The sequence below is a fragment of the Taudactylus pleione genome, unplaced genomic scaffold (genome assembly GCF_031769625.1).
Source record: "Taudactylus pleione unplaced genomic scaffold, aTauple2 ptg000296l, whole genome shotgun sequence".
NCBI classification, from domain to species: domain Eukaryota; kingdom Metazoa; phylum Chordata; class Amphibia; order Anura; family Myobatrachidae; genus Taudactylus; species Taudactylus pleione.
Genome location: NW_028284698.1, coordinates 16,198,887 through 16,217,035, shown reverse-complemented (window position 1 = coordinate 16,217,035; position 18,149 = coordinate 16,198,887). Strand labels below are relative to the sequence as shown.

General features: G+C 41.1%; 1 protein-coding gene across 4 annotated transcripts in view; it reads left to right on the top strand.

The window, feature by feature from the left end:
• LOC148511741 (phosphatidylinositol-binding clathrin assembly protein-like) overlaps window positions 1–18,149 on the top strand; it is a 109,655-nt gene that overhangs the window by 8,810 nt on the left and 82,696 nt on the right. For all 4 annotated transcript variants that reach the window (XM_088482871.1, XM_088482869.1, XM_088482870.1 and 1 more), the window contains exon 2: window positions 15,399–15,541. In XM_088482871.1, the coding sequence (XP_088338997.1) occupies window positions 15,399–15,541 (143 nt within the window). The remainder of the gene's footprint in view (window positions 1–15,398; window positions 15,542–18,149) is intronic.

The following is an 18,149-nucleotide window of genomic DNA, read 5'->3' as shown; positions in this document are numbered from 1 at the left end:
TACAAACGTAATGGCAGGCCTCCTAAGGAATTTGGGACTAAAGATGGTTCCTTATTTAATTGTTCAAGGCAGATTCAGAGATTACGCTTTCAAGTTTAGACGAACCTTTTAAGGGCACTAGACGTCTTAGTGCTATGGCTGGTTTATCTATTGGAAAAACTTCAAGTTGTCTTTGGCCTCAGGTTCAATACAGAATTGCCCAGAGTTTTTCTTACAGAAGAAAAGATCAGAGACGTTCAAAATCTAGTCAAAAAGATTTTGAGGCTCAGGAGTCCTTCAGTTCTGTTACTAGGGAAGATGGTATTTACATTCAAAGCAATTCAGTATGCAAGATTGCGTTTCAGGATTTTTCGATTAAAAATCCCAAGGAGCTAGACAGGGTTCAGTCTTCAACTATCAAATGAATTAATTCACTTTCACCAGAGACAAGAAAATCGCTGAAATGGTGGACATATACGAAAAACCTAAACAAGGGCAGGAATTTCCTGGCCCTGGACTGGTAAGTAATCACTACAGATGCCAGTCTCCAAGGTTGAGGTAGTCATCTTGTGCCATCATTTTAAGGGTCAATGGACCAAAAAGGAAACCAGGCTTCCCATCAATTTATTGGAACTAAGAGCAGAATTTCATCTTCAGGGGAGACCTGTAAGTCAGACAATTCTACAACAGTAGCATAGATAAATCACCAGGGAGGGACACAGAGCTCCCTGGCTATGAGGGAAACCTTTCAAATTCTGTCCTTGGCAGAGATTAGAGTTCCAGCTATATCTGCAGTTTTTATTACAGTAATAGAAAATTGGAAGGCAATCAATTCTTCCAGCGGAATGGTCTCTGCATCCAGTAGTTTTCAACAGGCTGGTTTTGAAATAGGGTCAGCTAGAGAGAGAGATTAATGGCTTCTTGGTTCAAAAATAAGACTCACAGGTTTTCTTGCAGAACTATGGATCCTTCCAAAGAGATGCAATGGTGGTTCCTTGGAAATCTTACCTGGTCTACATATTTCCCCCAATACCAATGTTTCCGAGGGTTCTCGGGAAGATAAAAAAAAGGAAAAGATTCCAGTGATATTGGTAGCACCAAACTGGCCAAGAAGAGTTTGGTATTCAGACATAATAGACATGGCAGTGGGTCCGGGAGTCAGACTACCTCTACTTCAGGACCTGTTATAACAGGGTCCGATTGTCTGTCAGGACATTAGGAGGCTAAATTTAATGGCTCTTTAAGCCAAGATTTTAAGAATTAAGGGTTTCTCTGATTCAGTAGTTCAGAAACTTTCTTCAGACAATTTTCAGAGTCTGGAATAATTATATTACTTTGTGTAAGAAGGAGAAACTCTCATATTCTTCTTTCTCGTCACCTAGACTCCTTTCTTTTCTACCGGCAGGTCTCGCATAGGGCCTCAGGTTAGACTCCCGGCAGTGATTGCAGAATACGTGCTATAGCAAGTATTTATATTTTACAGGCAATGATGGACTCTTTTTTAAAAATTAGCAGGTCCTTGTGTGTGCCGCAGCAGCTGGCCTAGTAACATCCCCAGCGTCTTCACAACCAATCAGTGCAGGTGGCAGCTTCTCCTCATCCTATGGGCTCAATACAATACAGCGACATGCTGAATAACCCCAAGTGGGAGCTCCCGGAGCTATTCGATTCAACGCGCTGTTTGGTCTGACAGTTGCCAGTTAAGTCGGAGAATGGCGATTCTCAGGATTTAATATGGGTGTTTTTTACTCGCGCAAACCGGCATTTTCTGACTAAAGTACCAGCCGTGCGGCTGTTTATCGCCCTGCTAAGCAGGAAAACAGCCACGCGGCCAGCACTTTTGTCTGATTTCTGAAATCCTTTTGTCTGACCAAACAGCGTGGTAAATTGCATAGCTCCGGGAGCTACCTTCCAGTGGTATTAAGCAGTGCGCTGAATTGTATCTACAACTCACTTACATCACTGTCTAAAAGCTTGGTAGTGTTGGAGACGAAAATCCCACAAATGGCAAATAATGTTGTTGCACAACTTGCAGCCTGGAAACCAGTTGAATGTGGAAATAACAGGAACTGTAAACTGTGTTTATAATTTTTCAGTCGAAGCAACAAGATTACCAGCCAAATTCTGGGAGCTTTTGAGAAGTTAAAGTAACAACATATCTAATACTGGGCATACACTATACAATTATCTGGGCGATCCGGCAGATTGCAGAGATAATTGTACTGTGTACAGTATGTGTGTGACTGCTCCCAAAATATCGACCGGCCGGGCATGCCGAATCATCCAGCATGTCCATCCGATATGATATTTTGAAGTTGCTAGTTAGTTGCATCAGGCAATGTATGCACAGAAGCGGCTAACCGATGAACATTTTCCTCTGTTCCTTCACAGCGGGGGAACGGGGCAATGTCTCCTGCCCAGGGTAGGAAGCCGGATATCGTGGCCAATACACTGTGAAATATTTCAGTGTGTTGGCCATGATATCAGGCTGCCAGATAAAATGTTTGTCGGTCTGACAAATATTTTATCTGTCAGTGTATGCCCAGCATAATGTTTTAAATAACTTCTAAAAGTAAAAATCTAAATAAGGATTTTCTGAATTGGTGGGTGTTAGTAATGTTATACAGAAATGTTTAAATGGATTTCACATAGATTGTAAGCTCTCACGACCAGGGCCCTCTTCCCTCATGTGCTTTTCCTTCCCTCACTTACACCATCGTCTCTTCATCAACGGCACCAAATCTTTTGGTTTGACTGCCCCACAGCTCATTTGGGTATTATGGTTGCTGCTTCAGCAACGTTTATAAACCTTGCCCATGTTCTGCAATGTTTTGTACTGTATGTCACTTTCTTCCTGTTTTGTTCTTACTGTTAGTTTATGTAATCTGTGAGGCACCGTGGGCCCCTTTTTGCGCCATATAAAACAAGGATAATAAAGAATTGTACAGACCCAAATGATATTTACGTTTGCAGAGCAGTTTAAGATTTGTAAATCTGTATTTATGCTAAAGTTTGGTGTGATGCAGAACCCTTTGCAAAGGATGAGTGATAATGTTAGATTACAAAATGAGGTAAGGTCTGCAAAAGCACCTAGTCTAAAATATATTGGTTATTCTACTCGTGCTAGATCAGCCTAGCTAATTGCAGATAAGGTCTGCTGCTGTTTGATACAGGTAAAGAGAGCAGTTATTTCCTATTGGTGCATACACACGGTCAGATTTTTCTTCAGATCTGAGCAATAGCGATTTAAAAAATTGTTCAATCGTTCATATCTGAAAGAAAAATCTGACGTGTGCAACGATGAACAATGCGCATTCCCGATTGTCAGATAACGATATCTGATGTGTTTGCAGTCAGTTTTGGACGATTTCCATCAATTTGAAACAGTAAAAGATAGTTAAATCATCTGCAAATCATTCATCTGACATATCTGACCGTGTGTATGCACCATATGTATGAGTTTTGGTCAGGTAAAAACATGGGCAAGTATCCATCTGCTCCCAGGCTGTGTCTCCCAAATTTTTTTTGTCCACTTTACTGCCAGAACAATTTCTCCTCTGTCTGGTGTAATTGCTGCAATTTCTTTCTACAGCAAAGCAGTCACATCCACCATCCATCATCTTTGGTGATCCAAGCCCCAACCCTGGCACCAGTTCCGCCAGATGCTAGTGGAGAAAGGTTTGCTTCAATGCTGTCTTCAAGTTACAATCAGCCTCTCCCGACAACCAAACTTACTTTAGACCCTAATCTCCACTAGGGATTGCCATCGGTGGAGTGTCTCTTGCTTGGCCTATTAGTGATTACCATCGATGGCGCAAACAATTTATGGTGAACCATCGATGGTTTGCACCCCCTCGATGGCCACTGCTGCTGGTGGCACGGCAGGCCACCGCCCAATCAAAAATGAGGGTGGGGCTCAGCGGCCACCGGGAGGTGGGTCCAAGCTCCGTCCTGACAAGGGAAATAAATACGGCTCCCTCTAATCCATCGATAGTTGAACACCATTGGTTTTCTGCCATCGATGGCAAAACTAGTTTACATTGGTTGGCCACCATCAATGTTTTGAAAACATCAATGGTCGATGGCCATCCCTAATCTCCACCCTGTGCAATGACTCCTTTTGCCTCTTATGCACCGTCAACTCGCTGTTCTGCTGAGCTATAGGTCTTCTCCCTGCACCTGTTCCCTCCAAGCTCCACCACTCTCCTCATAATGCTGTCTTATCATTTAGCTTTCCTTGGCTAAATCCTTTGCTGCACTGTTCTCTCCTGGTTACCTCATTATAATCACACCTATATATCTTTTGACTCATATTCTCGTCCTCATCCTTGATCTGTTCGGGTCCCTCAAAGCTCTGACTTTTACAATCCTTTTCACTCTTTGTACATCTCCTCTTTCTGAATGGTCATTCTTTTGGCCTCCACTGCTACCTCTATGCATGTGAAGTGATCAGGCTAAGTGAAAAAAAAATTGTGGGTCCCAGGGAACCCTCAACTTTAAAATTGGGATCCTACTCCACTGTTTTTGGGTCCCATCACATATTATGGGGTGTGAGGGCATGCAGCAGTTGGGACAGTGCTGGGGGCAGGTAGTAGTTAAGGTAGAGCTGTGGGGGGGGGGGGAGTAGAGGGGAGTTAGGTCAGAAAGAGCTGAGGGTAGGGAGGGGTAAGTGCAGACTGCACTAGTGACAGTGCTGGGGGAAAGGAGGGGGCTGGGGGTAGGAAGGGGAAAGGGTAGACAGCAGCAGGTGCAGTACTGGGGGCAAGGAAGAGGTTAGGGGTAAGCAGTACTAAGGCTAGGGAGGGGCAAGGGTAAATAGCAGCTGGGCCAGTACTGGGGGAAGGAGGAGGAGGAGGAGGAGGAGGTTAGGGACAAGCAGTGCTGGGGTCCGGGTGGAGACAATGGTAGATAGCTTGGGCAGTATTGGGGCGAGAAAAACGTTAGAGACGGGCAGTGCTGGGAGTAAGGTGATGGGTGCACATAGTTAACAGGGTAAAGGGGAAATACACGCAGCCACACAGTCGGGGCTAGTGAAGGAATGCACACAGTTAGTGTCAGGATTAAGGGGGGGGGGGGGGGGCACACAGCTAGCCAGTAATACCAGGAGAAGGGGCCATACAGCCGGACAGTGACAAGGGCTACAGAACTGGCCAATAACACCAGGAACAGGGGCCACACAGCTGCCAAGCGACACCAGGGACAGCGCAGACATCACCACAGAGCGGAGGCTGAGGCACAATGACTGGAGAGTGGCTGAGGCAGTAGCAGAATGTGAGCGAGAGGGATCGGAGTGTGGCTGAGTGAGCCGGGAGCACAGGGAGAGTGACTGACTGAGTCTGAGTGAGCGGCAGCTGCAGAAGGCGGACACAAGGAATCTGGTAGCTGTAGTTCTGGCGGCAGCTACTGCTTGAGGAGAATCCGCCAGTGGCGAATGGTTGAATAGACGGCGCTGGCTGAGATTTTCTGCTGCTGCGCTGTACACAGCGGGTCCTACAGGACCTGCTCAATTTTAAAAACCGGGAAACCAACTTCCTGTAGCGTGTAAAAACGCGCTATAGTGCGTATTTTGCAATCACCTGATATGGCACTTAAATCTACCATTACAATCTGTCCTGAATACATCTGAAAGACTGATCTTTCTCTCTAACCATTCCTCATCAGCAGCACCACTCTACAAATTGCTACACTGGATTCCCATTATTTCCAAGATTCCCTTCTTACATCTCTGAACTTGGCATGAGAGATACTTTGGCTTGTCTGTTCTGCCTCTGACCTATATCTCTCTTCCCCTATGATAATCACCTGTCACTCCTTCCTCCAAGTATTTTCCCAAACTGATACCCATGGAGCTCCCTAACCCACCTGACCATTCTCTTCTCTAACCTTCAGACATTCCCTAAAAATAACCCACCTCTCCACCATAGCCTATCCTACTCCCACCTACAGTAAGACTACTGCCTTATATGCTATAACTGACATGTCCACTCTTGCCACATTAGCCCCTTATAGTTTCTACTTTGCCCATTCCTGCTCAACTGTAAGCTCTCATGAAGAGGGCTCTCTCCAACTCAGTTACTTGTCTGTACTTCTTTGTTGACCTTTTATGTGTTTGATTTGCTCTTGTATTTAATTTATATGACTTGTAATGCTGACTGTTCTTTGTTGTGTAGTTTGTCACCCTGCAAATAAATGGTGGTGATAAAGCAAGCTCTGATTGCAGAAGAGCGCGAAGCATAGTTCAGAGATCATAGGGCGTAATTCAATTGTTTTACTGCGCCCAATCTTTCATCTAAAGTGACGGGAGATCGCGGGGCGTTATTCAATTAATGCCGATTATCGCACTGACCGCGCCCATGCGGCTAAACCAGCGCCCATAGAAGTCTGGTTTAGCCGCATAAAAGGTGCTGGAAACAATTGACTTCCGCCCATAGAGTGCAGCAGGGAAAAGGGAACCATATGTGTTGTTGATGGCACACCTCTACATGGCTGTCCAGGAAAGAGTATGGAGTAACCGCTCTTAAAGAGAGCGATTACAGGACCAATAAGAGAATCTACTATCATTGCTTTACAACATTAGATCCAGAATTCTAAAAAGATTGAACTGGCATTCATGACTGCTCATATTGAAAGCAATCTCATGCCCACAGAGTAACGATATTAATCATTTTATCAAAAACTTAAAAGTAATTCAGCAAGAAAGTCTTGGGTCAGCTGTATCTTGCAAAGTGGGAACAGTCATCTGTGTGTTTTTTAGTTCTTTTTTTATTTTTTTTTGGTTTAAACCTTTTTTTGCATTGATGGATGTCTTCATGAAAAATGTTTAATCCTGCTTATTATATTAATACTGTGAAACATTGCTATTTATTACAAACCTTGATCAACCATGTTTTAATGCTTTCTAACATTAACGATCCAAAGTTAGTAGGATTTGTTATATCATCAAAAGAGAACCAGACTGTGGGCCAAATTCAATTGGGAGCGAAAAGTCGTGATTGGCGAAAATGCGTTTGCCAATGCGATCTATTCGCGCATGCCAGCACATTGCGCTATTCAGTTCCCGGATGTTTTTTTTTTTTTTTTTATTTCAATACATTTTTAGTGATTTTTATAAACAATACAAACAAAAAATTAAACTGACATTGCTGAATTGTTGTAAATACAATATATTGTATTAAATTGACAGTTGTTAATTCAGAATAAAGTTATATATTCTTTTTCAAAGATAACATGGACGTGGCCTCTTACTTTGTTATATTTAAACATCAACATAAAATATATAGAAAGAGGGGAAAAGGAGGACCAATCCTGACCAATTGCAGTTATCTCGATCTAGCAAGCCTCATACCTGTGTTTTTTTTACTTTTTTGAATCACAGTAAAACATTAGACATAGAAAAAAATTATTATATCAGATATATAACAATTATCAGCAAGACTCATTAAACAGTTACTAATCACCGACAGACTATTAATTGGTATGACGGGCATGTGTCGATTCAAGCCACCTAGACCATATTTTAAGGTATTTATTTCTTTTCTGACTTCCTGGCTATAAATACATATTTTTCGTGTGAAACTACCTTGTTTACTAGTGATAGCCATGTGTTAATATTCGGGCCACTAGGTGCCATCCATTCCCTCGCTATGCACACCTTAGCAAGCATGCGCATGTTGTTTACAAATATTTTAGGGTATTTACCAATAGAATCATCCTCAGTCTTAGCCAGAACGCATGATACCAGGGTGAGGACATCTTGTGGTATACCTGTATCTGATATAATGCGACATACTTTTTGCCAAAAAGTGTTTATCTGTGGACATTGCCACATAAGGTGCCAGAAATTTCCCTCCATTGAGTTACATTTGGGGCAATGCGTGTTTGCCCTACCCCCAATTGCGTATAACCTGGCAGGTGTCATATACACTCTATGAAGTATAAATAACTCTGTTGAAATCTAGCAGATACTGTGGCAGTGCGCGGACTGGCCAAGGCTATTTGCCACGACTCATCAGTAATTGCACCAACATCATTGACCCAGTTTTGTCTAATATGAGCTAGATCAGATGAGTGATGCCCATCCAATAGTTTATTATATAAAATAGAGAACAGGCGGCAAGAACCTATAGACTTCACCAGTAATTTAAGCAGTGAGTCGCGGAGAAATAGAGGGGCCCCTCTGAATTGAGCATTAAGTGCGTGCCCAAGTTGAAGGAATCTGTAAAAATACTCCCCAGGGACTTTAAACTCATCTTGAATTTGCTGAAAAGATTTCAGATATCCCTCTCGATAGAGCTGCCCAACAGATGTCACTCCCCATTTTCCCCACACTTCCCCAACTTGTAACTCAGAAAGCTCAGTAAATGTCCTTGAGTGAGCCAACGGAGTATCCGGATCTAATCCCTCCGCCTTTAAAGGTCAATCTCCAAATCATGACAGATTGTTTAAACAGGGGAATTTTGACAACTACCAAACTATCGCTAAGGAGTATTTGAACCGGACACAAACCTGTGCCGCTCCCAGCCATAATGTAGTTTAGTATTGAATCTGCCTGTATTACTTGAAACCACTCCCATAAGTGTGCCAGTTGCGTGGCATAGTAGTATAATTTAAATGAGGGCAATGCCACCTGATTCTCTTTGTCTAGTCAATGTGTCAGTTTTAATTCGAACTCTCCCACCAGACCAAATTAAAGAGGAAAGCAGGCCATCAATCTTTTAAAATATTCGCTGTGGAATATATATTGGGTAATGGTGTAGAACATACAATAATTTGGGCTGTACGACCATTTTAACTATGTTTACCCGGCCTGTCATAGTGAGTGGTAATTTGCCCCAAGCAGAGACTCGAGTTTTAATAAACTCCAGCTGGGGATTAATATTAAGGGCCAGATAACGTGAAAGATCCTTTGCAATCCAGATTCCAAGGTATTTAAAAGAATTAACCCAATTTAGCGAGAAGCATTGCAGTGGATCAGTTGGGCCAGGATCTACAAATGGGAGCATGAAGGATTTGTCCCAATTCACACATAGACCGGAGTATCTACCGAATGTATCAATAGTACTCAAAACATACGATATGGAAACTGCATATTTCGAAATTAACAATAGAATATCGTCTGCGTATAGCGCAATCTTATCTACTTTAGTTCCCACGGTAAGTCCTAATATATGAGGGCAAGCTCTAATTTTGCACGCCAAGGGTTCAATGGCAAGGGCAAACAAGATAGGAGACAGGGGACAGCCTTGCCTAGTACCACGAAACAGTGGAAACTGTGAGGAGACATATCCATTTACCACAGCTCTTGCCACTGGAGCCGAGTACAATAGTTTAACCCATTTTATAAATCCCGGACCAATTCCAAATCCCTGTAGTGTCTCCCATAAGTATTCCCACTCCACTGAATCAAACGCCTTAGCGGCGTCAAGGAACATTATAACAGATTTTGAGTCATCACTTTGGGGCATTTGCAAATGGGTGAACAGGCGTCTGAGATTAATGGCAGTTGATTTGCCAGGCATGAAGCCCGTTTGATCCGGGTGAATTAATTGTAGTATAACTTGGTTAATTCTAGTAGCTAGAATTTTTGCTATTATCTTTACATCTGTAGGTAGTAATGATATGGGCCTGTACGAATCTGTACGTGAGGCATCTTTACCAGGCTTGGGTAAAACAATTATAAGAGCTTCTGACATTGAGCAAGGGAGTTTGTTATATTCAAATATTTGATTAAAAAGTTTAAGCAGACAGGGCAGGTAAAAGGCTTTGTGTTTCTAATACAACTCAAGAGGGATGCCATCCACCTCTGGAGCTTTGCTGGTGGGAAAGGAGTTAATGGCTAACTTGATCTCCTCTATGGTTATGGGGGAATCTAAAAGATCACGGCCTTCTGGACTAAGTCTTGGAAGATCTATATCTGCCAAGTAGTTAGAAATATTCTGTACCTCATCTTTCAAACGAGAACTATACAATTGACTGTAATATTTCACAAATTCTTTAGCAATATCTGGCACCTTGTTATATACTACTCCCATCTTGGTCAATAATTTGGGCTACATTTATAGATGATCACTCGCCTCTAGACAAATTGGCCAGATATGATCCAGGTCTATCCCCTGAGGCATATTGGATGTGAGATGAAAATAGCAGTTTAAAATTTTGCCTTATCCTCCAGGCATTTTGTCCATGCCTTTTGCGCATCTACCCAATCCTCTCTAATATATTCAGAATTATCAGAAAGGTATGTCAGCTCCAGCGTTCTACACCTTGTCTCCAACTCAAGCTCCTGCTTTTATAGAACGACTTAAGACTAGCCACCCTCTGTATCAACGTACCCCTAAGGAATGCTTTAAAAGTATCCCATAAACTAGGTCGAAAAGACGGTTCACTATTTAAATCAAAAAATTCTGACCATGCAGCTTCCAGTTCGAGACCAGCGCCCATTCGTGTTAACCAAAACGGATTTAATTTCCAGAATGATTGTCCTCTATGACCTTCTAAGTCAATGGACAGTGAAATAGGAGAGTGATCAGAGATGCCCCTAGTTTGATAATGGATCCTTTGTATACGGGGCATAATATTTGGTGATACTAGGGCCAGATCAATTCTGGAAAATCATCTATGAGTAGATGAGAAATAAGAGTATTGCCTTTCATGCGGGTGTCTAAGTCTCCATGCGTCCAGCAGGCCCACCTCACGCACCATGTTCGCAAACCCAGTCGCTCGGTCTCCACCGTCCTGGCGTGTGCCAACAAATCTGTCTAGTGACAAATTCATTACATTGTTAAAGTCACCGGCACATACTATTGGTAATCCTGGGAACATAGCTATAAATTCAGCTGCCTTTTTAAGAATTTCGTGTGAATACGGGGGAGGGATATATATCGCCAGAAGCAACAATGACATAGAGTGTATTCTGCATTTTAAAAAAACATATCTGCCCCCCACATCGGATTGTATCTGATCTAATACAAAGAGAATTGACTTACGTACCAGTATCGAGACCCCCCTAGACATTGACGTATGCGTTGAGTGGTACGCCCAACCCACCCAAGGTTTCTTTAATGATATTAGTCGTTCTCCAACTAAGTGTGTCTCCATTAGGCAAATAATATCCGCTGTATATTGTTTCATTTGTCTAATGACCAGAGAGTGCTTGATATTGTCATTTAACCCTCTAACATTCCAAAATAAAAAATTAACATTTAGTGATGCCATCTTGAAATATTATAATATTTATAAATGGAGAGACCGTTCGTCCAATCCTCAGATAGTACAAATTTTGCGAACTATGAAGGATGCAGAAACAAAATAGCACAAAAAAAATTCCCAACATTTTCCCCCCTTCAACCATCCCACCCTGTATACCAGCCTGAACTACGGCATACCTCATCCCTAAACTGAACAAAACCCTCCCCCCCTCTTATTCTTTACACCTTGTAATATTCAACTATGACTGTGTAATTATAACACTGTCCCTCTACCTACACAATGTATCTAGAGCAAAAAATATGATGGCTCTACGGCATAACACAAATGAGGTCCCCAGGTCTATAAATGTGCACCCGGGACTTCAAAAAAATTGAAATTCTCCATTGGAAAATATTCTCTGTACCTTAACATACAAAAAAATTTTTATAAAAATTTTAATTTGCATAGTACATGATTTAACAATACAAATGACATTTATCACATTCAAAATATTTGTATACATACGGATTTTAGATAGTTGTAACGATTCAAAAAGCATACCAACAGAAAGGAAGTATGCAAGATTCAATCTTGGGCTAACAGGAGTCTCGCCGGCCTGTGCCGGTCTAACCACAAGGCCACGTCTCATGGGGAAAATTTCGTTTCTCCATCAGCAACCACCCTCAAATTTAGACGGATAAATCATGGCATAAGGTATGTTGAGATCTCTCAGGCGCCTTTTTATAGTTGAGAACTGTGCCCTCTTTTTCTGAATCTCTATGGCAAAATCTGGAAACACGGAAATCCGAGTCCCATTCCACATCAGAGGGCCATTCGTACGGGCCAAGCGAAGGATAACATCCCGATCTCTGTAGTGAAAAAGCTTCGCAATGAGCGTGCGAGGCGGGGCCCCCGGTGGCAGAGGCCTAAAGGGATACAATGGGCTCTCTCCACTGAAAAGTACCGTGAAAAGGAGTCTTTACCGAAAGTGTCGGTCAGCCATTTTTCAATAAATTGTTCTGGACTATTGCCCTCTTCCTTTTCTGGCAGACCCACGAACCTCACGTTATTTCTTCTCAGCCGCCCTTCCATGTCTGACCGCTAGCATCTGCGTGTCCAAAGATCCAACTCTGACGCCTAAAGGTGTTATTTGATCTTCTAGAGTGGACATGCGGGTTTCGAGCTCGCCCACACTTTCTCTGATACATTGCAAATCATGATGTATCAACGATAGGTCCGATTGGACTTTAATAATTTTATCAGAGAGTCTAGTTTCACATGCCGTAACTGCATCAATAACCCTCTGCATCGCAATATCCGAGGGAGTATCTGAAGTTGAGGCCGCTGACTCAGCGGGCGAAACAGGAGGAGGTTCACTCCCATGATCCAGTTCCCAGATGTTTTTGCAAGTGCGAAAACTACATAGGCAGAAACAGGCGAAAAGTTTTCACCACCTCAGAGGCAGGTGAAGAGATGTGCAAAATCCCTATATTGGCCTAAAAATGTGGGGACTTGGTTCAGAACTCTTTTGGATATCCCCCTAATGACTAAGTAAGCAAACCAAATTAAAATTGGCTTAATTCCCCTTAATAATGACATGTCCTTTTTTGGGGCGAAAATATAAAAAGTGTTGAAAAAGTGGTTTAAAGTACTGAGTCAGGTATTTTTTTTTTTGGGGGGGGGGGGGCGTATAGATGGGACAGGTGTTTTTAGGTTTGCAGGTGGCTGCAGCAGGTGCATTTTTAACATTTTCAAAAACTGCACTTTATAGACACAAAAATATACTAGTACCCTTTTTTTTTTCTTTAAATGTTCTGTTTATTGAAACACCGTATACAATATACAAATAAACAATATAAAAGAATAAAAATAATGTTACATATCAAATCGGTTACTGGAAACAGAATTAAAAACAAAATAGTCTTAAATCATCACAATAATAACATATTCATAACAATAAATTGAATATAAATAATCAAATCAATCTATCACCTTGAAACAATGCTCCCAATAAAACCTTCACTACGATCTTGTAAAAAAATGAGGCGAGAGTTATGAGACGAGACCGAGAACCCAGCGCATCCCCCCCCAAAAATAACATAACAAATGGACATGAATATTTCCCTTTTTATTCTGATATTGATATAGTCACAAACGCATATTGCGTGTAAAAATACATTAGTATTCTCACTATAATCTGTCTTTAGGATTCCAAAGTGATTGGGGGGTCATTGGGTATTTCACGGAGTATATACCAGTGTGTATTTTTAAATGATGCATGGATATTTTTCGTAATACCAATGGGCAAGGTTGAGATATAGCTTTCCCATTTTTGAGACCCTTGTTTCTTTCTCCAATGTGGTTTCTATCCATTCCATGTTAAACACATGAAAAAGTTTTTCCTGAAATAACGTTAGAGTAAGAGGGGAAATACTTATCCAGGCTTGCAAAACAGCTTTACGTGCTACCGCACTAATTATCAGTAATAATTATTTACAGCCATTTGTGACCATCTGGCAATTTCCCAAACAGCGCCCATTCATTGGTATAAGGCAGATAATTCACCAAATTATCCAGTGCATATCTACGCACTTGTAACCAAAATATTATAAGAAGTGGGCATTTCCAAAAATAGTGATGTCAGCTAGTGAAGATTGGCAACGAGGACATGAGGGCGATGCCACCATTCCTGCCCTAAATTGCCTATGGGGAGAAAAGTATGCACTATGAAATAGATTCAAAAACATCTCTTGGTATTGTGCGGCAGGAAGGAATTTTCTAGAAGTGGCTAACATTGTATTTAAACTTTCACAGAGAGAGGGAATATCAATTGTCCATTTACTCATGCCAGTACGTATTTGGGCATGATCAATTTGTGCTCTCAAAAAAGATTAATAGGTGGATAAAGCATGTTTAGATACTGGGGGGGGGGGAGAAGTAGCTCATCTAATTGGTAATCCCAATCAACATCGGAAAACCACTTGGTGGTTGCAATAATATAATACTTTGCATATAAGCAAGTGGGTAAAAGCGGAACAAAGGGAATTTCTTTATCGTTTGAGAATGAGTTAGAGGTCTTTTGGCCTGCTTGTCCAATAAGGCATTAATTGTCATCAGGCCCTGTTCATATAATCTCGTAAAAGGGAAGGACGCCAGACCATGTTGGAATTCAGGGTTTCCCAAAAAGAAGAAAATATAGATTTGTATGAGTTTGCATTCAGTTTATGCCTCAGAATGTGCCATACTTTACGTGTGGACCAAAGTAATGGATTATCCTGGAATTGCAGCGAAACTTCAGCATCATGTTGGTGTAAAAATCCTATTAAACTGCAATCTGATAAAAAATGTTTTTCAAGAGCAGTATTAGCATACATATCTTGTCCATGTAGCCAATCCTTCAAGTATCGTAGTATGGCTGCATGATTTTAATGCAATACATTTGGAAAGTTAATCCCCCCATTATGTTTGGCTTGTTGTAATTTGCTAAAACTAATCCTTGGTCTCTTTGCACCCCAGATAAATTTACGAAATAAGAAATTCAAATATTGTACATCTCGTTGAGACAATAGTATTGGGAGTGATTGGATTAAATATAATAGCCTAGGAAATGTCACCATTTAACCAAGCTAAGTATGCATGCCTATTGAAGAGAGAGCATTAAATAAAGCCACTCTAATCTGATGTCAGTAGCGCAGATGAATCAGGTGTCCTAAACCAGATAGGCAAATTTGATTGGTTTTGCACTGTGATTATATTTATATAGGTAGGCTCAATTACCTTTTGCCCCTCTCTGGTCTGGTGATATTTCTGTCTTTTGTCAGTCCCAAGACAGATGTTATCAAAAAGTTTTTGCAGTTCTTGAGATTGGGAAAAATAGAAATTTCATGATTTTCACTTTTTAGTTATGTTACCCTCTTTCTTTCCCTCTGCGCTCCCAAACTTACTAGGCCGTCTTTCTTTACTTATTTCCTTTTATGTTTATATAATCTTATAATTTACAGTATTTATTTCTATATTCTGTTCCTATTCTAAAAGTCATAATCTGTTTTTTTAATTTGTTATAAAAAGATAAACTTAATCTAGTTGAGTTCCAAAGCACTTTATTACAATGTGATTTTAGTGTGTCCTTATGCCGCATGCTTTTTATGTCCTTGGTATCTCGGTCATCGTGTTATGTAATTATATAGTGTATTAAACTAATGTATGTATTTTTTCTTTCTTTGTTTTGGCAGATCTTATCCAGTGTACAAATGAAATGAATGTTAACATACCACAACTCGCTGACACACTTTTTGAACGGACTGCCAATGGTAGCTGGGTTGTAGTTTTCAAAGCTCTGATCACAACACATCACCTTATGATGTATGGTAATGAGGTAAGGATCATTCCCCTGCCCTTTCTTTTTGTGAACATGAATAAAGTACTTTTAGTAAATGTGTTTAAAATGCCTGTGTGTGAATTCTTGCTTTTTTTTTTTTCTTAACCTTTCTATAGGGGAAATTCAATTGAATGCAATGTGCCGTTCTGGAAAACTTGCGTTGTCGGCACTACCGTATATATGGCCGATATATATGCGCAGTTGGGCATCGCACAAAATTGAATTAGCCTCTCTAATATTGTTTTGTCAATGGGCGCGAGTGCCCGTTACTTATTGTGCATGTCATGTGTGTAAACTACTGGGTGTGATGGGTTTTAGAGTCCAAAAGCCTGACTTTGGATGGATTTCTGCTCGCCACCTATGGAGGGTGTGAGCAGAAATAAAGTGCGCCTGCGGCACTCGCGCAAACAATTGAATTGCTCCTGGTCACTTCAGACTAGAGCTGCGGCAGGGCTAAACAATTGAATTTCCCTCTTAGCACTTGAAAAATAAAAGCTTGTACAATACCCTGTTTTGACCTGGTCATTTACCAGTTTTTAAGGTGTATTCTTAAAGATTCCCTTCAGCAAAGTGTGTTTTTGTATGAGCATTCTCTTAAGGACTACATTATATTTCACATGTGTGAACGCTGGGCATGTCAAATTTATGGAAGGCAAATACTTTTTAGAAAGTGTGCGTGGGTGTGCAAGGTATTTATTTTATGAACTCTCAGCTTTCAGGCATGTATCATTGTAAGTGTTGAACTCTTAAAATGAAAATCTGTGTGTATGAGGCCTTATAGTCAATGGTTGTTGCTGCTATTACAGGTTGAGTCTCCCATATCCAAATATTCCGAAATACGGAATATTCCGAAATACGGACTAATTTTGGCATGACTGAGATAATAAAACCTTTGATTTTTGATGGTTAAATGTACACAAACTTTGTCTAAGGCACAAATTATTACAAATATGGTATACAATTACCTTCAGGCTGTGTGTATAGGGTGTAAATGAAACATAAATTTATCTCATATATGTACACAAACTTTGCTTGAGCCACAAAATTATTGAAAACATTGTGTAAAATGACCTGCAGGCTTGGTGTATAAGGTGTATATAACACATAAATGCATTCTATGTGTATATTGGCGTCCCATTCCCAAGATATTTCATTATGATATACAAATATTCCAAAATACGGAATATTCTGTTATCCAAAATACCCCTGATCCCAAGCATTTTGGATATGAGAGACTCAACCTGTACTGACTTAGTTACTGTTATTTTTTATTAGGAGTCACCATAATTACTATTTATACACTGCATGTTGTGTTTCCCCTTACAGGAATGCGCAACATAATGGGTACATACTCTTTGCCATTGTGTTGGTCTCTTAGAATATGACTTTGTGTGTTCAGCTGCATGTGTAGGGGGAAATGGCACCCATGTTCACCGATAAAGCTACAGATGAATCAATTTTCTGAAAGTCTGTTTATGCCAGTTGCTGCTATAAAGGAACAGTTCTATACTAAATTTTGCTTGCTGCCCAAGAAGGTTTTATTTATTTATTTTTTTACAGCCTGAGGAGCCATTTGTACTCTGCCAGCCTTCACTCTGGTCATCTTCCACCTAGCCTTATTGGAGGAATGGTCCTGCTTAGGATCTACTTTGCAATTCCTAATTAGCTTGCTGTATTGGTTAGATATACTGTACTCTGCTGGCGAGTGTATCAAATGTTACTTGAATCTGCCAACATTTTTTTATATAGGGGCTGAGCACGGTATGTAGTTCTGAATAAATGCTAACTGCACCACTGTGTAATTTGGAGATGTCAGATAAGAAATCCCAAGCTCAAAAACCTACAGTATATATTACCGATGTTATCAGAAATGGTGGCCAGAGAGGATATCTAATCAACAATGCAAGTTAAGAAGGAACTTGTATTTGCAAAATATACACAATCCGTGATCGCACCTACCTGACCATTTCTGGTTCCCATCATAATTTATACTTTCGAGCTCCCCATATGACCTTCAGACCTCCCCACATGCCACCACACATGCCCATATACCCCTGGAATGCCCATCTGATACCCCCAATTGCATCAGTTTTGTACACCGAGGTCAGACTGCAGTACCCATTAACAATAATGGGGACTGCAGTCTGCTGCCGTAGTTGGCCTACTGCAGGAGATTTCTGTGACAACTTCTGCATTAGACTGTTCTTACATAGCAGTGATACATAAAATTATGCAGAAACTGTAGTTTCAGTATAATTTTATGAAAATCACGAATCAATAAATACATTTTAAAAATATACTAAAGATTTTGTTCTCTCATCTTTGAACAAAAATGCTTAAGGAATTTTCTGCGTCTAGCTGTGCACTCTTCTGTCCCTTTAATTCTGTGGGAGCTGAATGGGGGCAGCTGCGCTAATGCGGCAGGTGCTTTTGGCTCCTTGTCTTGATGTATGGTAGGCAGGGCTGGTGACAGGAGTAGGAAGTGGGAAGTCGGGCACGGCGGTAGGAAGCGGGAAGCCGGGCACGGGGGTAGGAAGCGGGAAGCCGGGCACGGGAGTGGGAAGCGGGAAGCCGGGCCCGGGAGTGGGAAGCTGGAAGCCGGGAG